Source organism: Metopolophium dirhodum, chromosome 1 (genome assembly GCF_019925205.1).
Source record: "Metopolophium dirhodum isolate CAU chromosome 1, ASM1992520v1, whole genome shotgun sequence".
Taxonomy (NCBI): domain Eukaryota; kingdom Metazoa; phylum Arthropoda; class Insecta; order Hemiptera; family Aphididae; genus Metopolophium; species Metopolophium dirhodum.
In genome coordinates this window covers 23538507-23548330 of record NC_083560.1, presented here as the reverse complement: position 1 = coordinate 23548330, position 9824 = coordinate 23538507, and the positions used below count along the sequence as shown (strand labels likewise).

Genomic DNA, 9824 nt, shown 5'->3' with positions numbered 1-9824 from the left:
CATAATTTTTTTTTAACGGACATAAAACCTAACGACGCAGGTGATTTAGAGTTACACAAAAAACAAAAATCTTTTCGTAAAAATTCCTTTTTTTTCTTAATTTTTTTGTTTCGATTTCAGCAATTTTTTGTTTGCTAGGTTCTGAGGTATGGTTATTTTTATTTTTTTGACTATGTAAGTAGTGTTTTCTACTAGGTATCCAAAATGTTCGTTACCTTTCCTGTACAGTTAAAACCAGTTCGTAGTATGCATTTCCAGTCATATAGATTTTACTAGTTTTGTTGAGATCAAAAAAATAGCCACAAACATTGATCTTATTTTTTTCTGTACCGACTTATCGATTTATATTTTTCTAAGTACCATAAAAACAATTTTAAAAGTGGATAACTAACATAATACTGATAATAGAAATTATGTTATTTTACATAATCATCATATTAAATTATTACAATAAAGTATACTTCCCGTCCACATAAATTTTCACAAATAATGTGGTGACTTGATGCAAGAAAGGCCATTATTAAGATAAAAGTAAAAATAGAACACTAGTCTTTAAAATTTTAAATTAATCCTAAGTTTAATAGTTTTAACACAGTAGCTATAATATGTATAACTAAATGTATTATGATTATGTGTATACTGTGGTATGTTTACAGTTTAAACTATTTCGTCCGGACTTTTAAACACGTCAAATGTAATCACCTGGTGGTATCTCCTGGTTACATGAGTGACGATCAGAGTTGGGTGACTAGTTGACCATCGACTGTACGCATAGGCTGCAGCGATAGGTATGTTGCGTGTGCATGCGATAGCGACTTTGTCCCGTGGGTCCAAGTCCGCCGATCGACGACAATTCCTGCCGATGCAACAAACGCACACACGCTCCCCTCTTTCGTCTCCATGGTCTGGGCCACGCCGACTAATACCGTGTATAGGGATATCGGCCGAATAATTACGTTTCCACATGCTCTTTCTCTGTTCTTTTCACTCCCACTGTCTCTGTCCCCCGTCATTTTTTCGTGCGTTTGCGGCCGACTAAGCCGACGGACGACTCTTTCTCTCCATAACCCGGGTCATGCACCATGTTGGAGTAGAGCACCGCGAACACCGTAGCGCCATCGGATGGCACATACACAGGAGCATGGTGGTAACGTACCTAAATAATTTGTATATATTTCTTTAACACCGTAGCCGGTATTCCTATAACTTCTGAGTCATATTATTAATTATTAAATTAAAATTTGTCAAAATTTGAACTTTAAATGCTTATAAAAAAATTCATGCATACGTTTTGTACTATGTTATATCCAATTGGAAACAGGGAACAAAAAGTAACAAATAGCCTCTTTGTTTGTTATAATGAAAAATACTTTGAAATCCTATTCAAATTTAGTTTTATTTAGTATCTAAAACAACGTCGAAGTGGTATGATGTGTGCCTCATAATTATCGATAAATTTTTGTCTTGACCATAATTCCTTTAATGAAAGTAATAGATGTCTATAGTTTCATTTAAAATAAGTATAATTAAAATAATATAGTATACCTATTTCGTTCTGTATCAAAATTTGCGCTTTATAACGTTTAAATACTTGGTTTTCATATTTCAAACGTAAGTATTTATAAGAATAAAATTATTCATAAATTGGCTAATACTTTGCCTTTTTCGGTATAACTGCTAGTAGTAAAAAAAATTTACCTACTTTATCATAAAAATTATGTCTTTCCTTGTAATATATGACAAGAATAAGGAAACTCAAATTTAGCATCGTAATATTTAACGCTTTTGGTCATTTTATATATGCGTATAAATAAATTTCATCAAAATATATATTTTTGAATGTATATAGTTTAGGTCATTAAGATATATTTTTCTCAATTTTCATATCTATCCATGTTTGAAATACTTGATAAGAGATTGTTCTAGGTGGGGTCAATGTGGACACATTATGAATTGCCGACTCACAAGGTCTATTTCTAGAATTTAAATATCTAACAAATACATTTTTTTGAACGTAATAAAAATTGATTTATTATAACTCTAGTTGTGCCTACACTCTGATACTTATTATACTTTTAATGAAGTCATAACAATTTTCGAATAATTTGAAAAACTTTTAAGTAAGTTTATTAATTATAGGTCTTCGTATAAATAAGGGCACACAAACAACGCATCTCTTGCACATTAAGTTTTTTTTTTTTTTATTTCTTTAATTACCATTGATTTTACTTTCATTATACATAGACTATTGTAGAATATATTATGTATTATATTTTTATTGTATCATTTAAATACTATGTAATTATTTATTCTTTAAACGAGTGCGACTAAATGATTTACTTGACGTATTTGTAATGTTTGGGCCTCCAAAGTGTAGCCCCTAAAAGTACATTCTGCATTTATTTCTAATATTTTATAATTTTTTCTTATTTTTAAACTAGTGCATCTAAATAACTTTTATGACGTCTACGTATTGGTTAGGTTGTTGCAGTCTCTAAAAAATAACTTCTGCATTTATTTTTGATATATTTTATGATAATGTGTATAACTATATACCCTACAATTATTATTACAGCGTATAATGAATAATTATGAGTATTTATATTTTTTTGTTTTAAATGTTCCTTTAGTCAATTCTGTGAGTGGGTGTGCTACCTTACTGAAATTTGGGATGAATTTACGGAAATAATTTGCTAATCCAAGAAAACTACGAAGTTGTTTAATAGTAGTTGGAGAGGGAAATTGTTTTATTGCTAACAAGCCTTCTTGTGTGGGTTTTATTCCGTGACCATTAATCATGTTTCCTAGCAATTTTAGTTCAGTATATTCAAATTTACATTTTGATACTTTCAATTTTAATCTATATTTTAATAGTCGTTCAAACGTCATTTCAAGTGCATTTAAATGTTCCTCAAATGTTTTACTGAAACATACACAGTCATCTAGATAGCAACAATTAATTCGATAATTTAATCCTGCCATAATTTTATTTATTACTTTTTGAAATTTTTGAGGTGCATTAGTTAAGCCAAAAGGTAAGCGAGTAAATTGGTAATGTCCCGTTGACGTTGAAAAACTCGTAATCTCTTTAGAATTTTCATGTAATTTTAATTGGTGAAAACCTGACATTGCGTCCAAACAAGAAAAATATTTGTTTCCTGCCAGTGTGTCATAAATATTTTGTATGATGGGTAAAGGAAATGCTTCTTTATGAGTTTTTTCATTTACGCGCCTATAATCTAAGACCATCCTATATTCTGAGGCAGTTTTATTTTTTGTGCCTAGTGGCTGTCCTTTCGGTACGAGAAATACAGGTGATGAATATGGACTCAATGAATGTTCAATTATACCGGCTTCTAATAATTCCTTAGTTTGTTTTTCGATTTCTTTAATTTCTGAAAGACTTAATTTAAAATTTCTCAAATTTACTGGTGTATTGTCCGTTAATTTTATTTCAATAGGCTCCGTATCTACTTCACCTAGATCCCATTTAGATTGTGAAAAAATATTTTTATATTTATTTAATAATTGTATTAATTCGCCTTTTTGCTGAGTTGTTAAGTCTGGGTTAATATCAAAATGTTCACACGTTATGTCTGGAGATATTTTTTCAAGTTTTTTTGAATTCACTATCGGGCGGTTATTATTATGCAAAATATCAGCATTATTAGATATATTATAAATATTCTCACCTCCCAATATGTCATTACATTTGTAACGAGAATGTAAAATGCTGTGTCGTGATTTTAGTGATGGTAAATCGTAGACAACAATGGAGTTTATAACAGCGGTATTAATTTCGTTTGAAAGGACCCCCGGCGTCCAGTGATTTAAATTATAAAAAACAGATACATATTTTCTCTCAGGTTTATAATATGCTAACGCTGTGAAATTATTATCGCTAGTTAGTGTTTCTTGTATTACTATCAAGTTTAAATTATAATGATTGTGACAGCTGCTAAATCTTCGGCTTCTAACCATATTGGCATTTTATATTTTGTTAATTTTAACAAGTCTGTGATTTGTTTAAAATTTACATTTATTTGTTCATTATTTAAAATTTTAACTAGCGCTTGTATACCACAATTACCATTCGATGGTACGTTCTCAAGCTTAACGAACTTTGAAGCTAAAGAAGTTATTGATTTATTTGGTGTTTCATAAGTATCATTTATTTTATTACTATTAACAATTTTATCTGTTTCACATAGAGTTACATTGTTTATTTCAAAATGTTTTTCTTTAATATTTTTCTAACAGTATAATATTATCATTTTGCTCGTTTAACATTGAATTATTTACTTTGGTATTTCTAGTATTTACTTTGATTTTATTTTCCTTAGTTTCTGTAGATTCTTTATGTTGTTTAAAACTATCGTCTACAATTTCACAACTATTTAAAATATCATTTTTAGCTCCAATTTTAAATTTTACTTTATTATTTATATTTTTGTACATAACTATTTCTTTATTAAAAAAATCTAATTGTACTCTATATTTACTCAAAAAATCTGTACCAAGTAACGCTGGTCCAGCAAGATTAGAAACTAATACAAACTGGATTGGGAAAATTAAATTGTGAAATAGTATATTAATATCCATTTTTCCTTCTACTTTTAGAATCGAGCCATTAGCTGTATGAACTCTAACATTTTTTGTATCGATAAAGGCATTTTTTATTTGAACTTGTTCGATGTTAATAACAGAAATAGTTGCACCTGAATCTAATATGAAAGGGGTTTCTTTATTATTTATAAATCCAACTACTTCTAATCTAATAGCTGGAATAGGTACCTCGTTAACATTCTCAGTACAGCTAGAAATCTGTTCAGCATTCTTTTCATTTGAATGTATAAGTGCGTCAAAATTAGGATTTTTCATAAAATTTTCAGGAGATAGCCTAATGTCTACCTCACGACTTACATGTTTTTTTGATTATTAAATGTTTTTTTATTCGATGAATCATTATTTTGACCCGAGTAAGGGCCTTGGTTGGTGTTTTCGGGTAAGTGATTTGATTGATTATGATTATTCATATTATTATCTGGCTTATAATGCTGATTTGAACAATTAAACTTTTTATTATCATAACTTTGGTGTAGTGAATTATAAAATTTACTTTTATTAACATTATTCATGGTATGTGGTTGTTGAAAATTATTATTATTTTTAAAACCTGTGTTACGATTTTGATTACCCGTGAACTGCCTGTTATTAAAATGTTGTTTACCATTAACGTTTTCATTTGACTGGTAATAATTATTTCTATCAAATTTATTATTCTTAAAATTATTTGAGTCGTTAAAGTTTCTTTCTCTATTTGTATTATAATTCTGATATTTATTGTTATTATTGTTATTATAATTATATCTTTTAAAATTATTGCGATTATTATTTGTATAGCCATTATTATTATATGATAATTGATTAGCAACAAAAGCATTTTGTTCTACCAGTTTTTGATTTAAAGATTCTATTTCTGCTTTAAGAGCATCAAAATTATGAGTGTTATTTCGTTCATTTACCGTTGCTTTTGCTGATTCTACCTTACGCAAATTTTTTTGTAAGTCCGAGTGTGTATTATTATTCATTAATGCGACTGGGTTATAAAAATCGGGTGGGAGTGCTTCCAATATTAAATCAATTTTTTCCGTGTCCGTCATTTTAGGGTTAACTTTATGGGCTAATAATTGGAAATCCGCTAGAAATTGTGAAACTGTTTCGGTTAATTTTAATTTTCTGTTTGTTAATTTTGCTTTAAGCATTCTGGTCCTCCCCGCTGAAATGAAATATTCCTTGAGTGCTAGTTCAAAATGACTCCATGTTGGTGTAGGATTATTTATGATATAATTTTGATAGAATGCCTTTGCGCTTTTTTTGAGATATATTGGGACATACATTATTTTTTTATCATCAGACCACTCATTAGCCACAGATATCAAATTATAATTTTCAATAAATTCGTTGACACATTCGTCTGGTTCGCCACTATAAAATTCGGGTTTAAAAAAATTGGTTTGGACATGTTGAAAATTTCTAGTCTATCGTTAATATTAATTGGGTCAACTAAATCAGTATCCCTCTTTTTTGAACGCGTTATAACAGGTGATCTCCGCTCAATATTAAAAGGTTTAGGTATAAAATCTGGATGGTTTAGGGACAGAAAGTAATTCAATCTTTTCCTCTAACGACTTCTGTGTAAATTCTTCTTTTTGAGTTTACTTGGAAGTTCTAACGAAAAAAGAATTCCAAAGTCAAGTTTAGCGATTTCTATAACGTCACTGGGTAATTTTATATTCCTACTCTGAGAAAAAGCTTCAGCGATCTCTGAATACTTAACTGTTTTAATATAAGATATACATACGTTTGGCGTTAAACTACAGACATCTATAGACTTATCCAAGCTTAAAATTGACCAAGTACGTTGAGAAATATGAATGGTTTGATTATTACCCGCTCTTTTAAAATAATACTTAAACATTTGCTAAAAAAAAAATAGATTTTTATAATTATACTATATTGTTTAAATTAAAATTTTTGAAAATAATAAATAATGTGGCTTCCAAATTAAATATTGTCATTAAACAAACAAAGACGCAAACTGTTCCTTGATAAGTACCAAAATCGATATAATTGTGCTAGTAATTATGAACAATTATGGGGGATTAAATATTTGTTAAATATTTGCCCGGCGCCTCCACCAAATTGCAACACACCTCCTCGGCTGTCAAACCCAGTGGCTGTCGATATTTATACCTAACTCTATCCAGTTAAGGAGTAGTTGGTTGGCTATTGCCTATTCCCACTACACGAACCGGTCCTTAGATCCGGGTTGTTGAATTGATATAAATAAAGTTTTCTGAGTTATATTTTACAGGTCCTAGAAACTTATGACCTGCGTTCATAAACTAACACAATTAACACGATATAGCAACGAATACAATGTTTTATTCAAGACTAAAATAATTATAATATTATAACCAATAAAATACACTATCACCTGAGTAACCCTGTTCTTAAGGGTAGTATATTGAAGATAACAGGAGTAGCGGAGTACGAGTTGAACAATACTGAATTATTATAATTTAACTATTAGGTACGTTATTATATACTTAAAGTTAATCAATTAATTACGTTTAATAATATTATAAATATGGCTATAGTAGACTGATGTATAGTCTCTATTTCACGGTTCAAAACTCGACTGCCTGCTATGCTAATAATATATATTATGCTCGTACTCTACGTTCCTGTTTTCTGTTTACCTAAGCAAATTCACCGAGTGCGACATAAATGACGAGTCAGTAAACTGTGAATCGTTACAATACCCACTAAGTATATTCAATAACATTTTAACTACAGGTATATATATCCTTCTCAATTTAAAAATCAATTATCATTCCATTATTTAAATTTTGGTGAAAAAAAAAGAACGTTATTACTATACCTTCCTAATACCTTAGTAATACTACTACTTTAGCTCTAGCAAACATTTTTTAAAAATGCATTAAAACAAGACTATTTCAATATTTTTGAACAAACATAAATTTTTTCACCAAATCAATTTAGTTTCCGACCAGGAATGTCCACTATAAATATATATAGTGATGCATTATTCAATGTTACTAACTTTATATGTATAGAAAATATAAGCATACCAAAAATAAAGTTATTTCTATATTTATTGACTCTATCAATTACAATTTATACTGATTAAAAAAATTAGACTTGGCAATTATAAGAGGTATACCACCTATGCTATTTAAATCATATCTAACAAATGGAATAGGTACACAAGGTTAGAATAGATAATAAACTCATTGAATCCTCTATATTATTACATATGGTGTTAATCAAGGAACTGTATGGGGCACAATTTTATTTAATATTTATGTTAATGGTTTACTAAATATTCCGAATCTAACTGAAACAATATACAGTTTTGTAGATGACACTGTTATTCTAGTTATTAGTGCTCTTAACACACATGTTATATGAAAATGCCAATACTAGCCTAGTTATATGGTTAAATCATGGTATGATAATAATTTCCTTAGTATAAATTTAAATAAATCTAATTATATATACATTTTAAATTTAAAAAAACATAATTATATATTATGTTGATGATTCTGATAAAGAATCATGTACTCATTCTTATAATTGTATAACCGAAACCCAAAATTGTGACTGTATTCAACTAAATCAATAAGTAAATCATATATACTTAGGTCTATAAATATTGATAGAGAACTTAAATGGAATCTACACATATACAAATTATCAACATTGATACTGAGGAAGCTACATTACAGATTTAAAATATTAAAATATATTATAAATGTCAAACCTAACCTAACCTATGGAATTGCGATATGGGGTGGCACTTATGAAAAACATTTGACTCCGCTTTGACTTTAAATAATCTATTGAGATTAATCCTTGACAAGCCAAGGTTATACCCTACTAAACTTTTATTTTATGAATTTAATATAAGTACCCACAGTTTCTAATCTATATTACAAAAATATTTTATTACTTATGTATAAATATAAACATATATATTATGCAAATCTGAATCCAAATATTATAATACATTTTATTTTAATTTCGGGATTTCTGGTAGATCGCATACGACGTCGTACCTTAGCTAGCATGTACATCACTACCAATATATTTAGCCGCAGAGCTTGAAATCGATTTCAAAATCGATTTTAAATATCGATAAAAATCGTTAAAAATTTTTTAAAAAATCAAAAGTAATATCGAAATCATTAATGCTGGTTAATGATTTCCAAAATTTATATTAAAATTGAAAAAAGTTGAAATCGATAATTTATATCAATATCGAAATCATATCATAATAATATCGATTTTAAAGAAATTACAAAAAACATTTAATTTAAAATTAAAAAGTATACAGGCATACAGCCATCAGGTCTATTTATATTTTATATTGTTAATAGGCACACGCATTGATATATTGGGTTATAAGTTATAGCATTGACTATTATATACTTACATAATGACCATATTGCGTATTATGCACAATAGTAATAACTAATTACTAGTAATAATTAATAACTTGTGTCTAATATTTTGTTTTCTTGAAAGTTAAAATAGAATCTTTACAATATAGTGTACCTACATATTATAGGATAAAAGGAATCAGCGTTCGACAGGCGATAGTTGTTGTTATTGCAAGTTTATTTCCATACACACATTTAACTTATTATTAAGTAAAATGCTTGGAAAAATAATTTTTCCATTATCGTACATTATTTATTCCGTATATAGATATTTTGTATTATGGAGGTAAGATAATAATATCTTAGTGCGTGGCGCGTATGTTGTTAAGTTTAAACCAATAACCTAAAATACTAAAATAGTTTTAATAATTTAATTTGCTACGCGTCGTCAATCTCAATCATTACATTTTGTCGATTTGACTGTTCAGTTTGCTGAAGCTTGCCGTGTATGCCGCTCATGCCCGGTTATTAGTTATCGCGTTGTAAAATTGTCATATTATATAATTTTAAATGGGTAGACCTCAAACTAATCCCGTGAAAAAATTATTTTTTACTTACAATATTGACAAAAATGAGTCCGTATGTAAAATTGAAGGGTGTCGTAGACCTGTAATTAAAGGTAGTGTTAGTCATAATTTGGAAACGCACATACGAACAACTCATCCTGATGAAGCTATCATGTTGGATAAAGCTAAGGAAGATATTAAAAAACAGAAGTTCGTAAATAGTGGTGTAAAGCGTCCAAATGATGTCTTATAATTGTTATTTTATTTAAAAATCATTCTTTAAAAAATT

The 9824-nt window shown here is 28.6% G+C and overlaps 1 protein-coding gene across 1 annotated transcript; it reads right to left on the bottom strand.

Moving 5' to 3' along the window:
- Positions 1–4919: 4919 nt before the first annotated feature.
- On the bottom strand, positions 4920–9488 carry LOC132934517 (GATA zinc finger domain-containing protein 14-like). The gene is made up of 2 exons (XM_061000837.1): positions 9435–9488; positions 4920–6041 (listed from the first exon to the last, which is right to left on the bottom strand). Exons 1-2 carry the CDS (start codon positions 9486–9488, stop codon positions 4920–4922), a joined length of 1176 nt encoding a protein of 391 aa, XP_060856820.1.
- Between the last annotated feature and the right edge of the window lie 336 nt (positions 9489–9824).

Coding starts and splice junctions, on each gene's coding strand:
- LOC132934517 (XM_061000837.1), bottom strand. CDS start 9,488: ATGAGCGGCATACACGGCAAGCTTCAGCAAACTGAACAGTCAAATCGA. Junction 6,042..9,434: donor AACAGTCAAATCGACAAAAT/GTAATGATTGAG, acceptor TATTAACGATAG/ACTAGAAATTTTCAACATGT.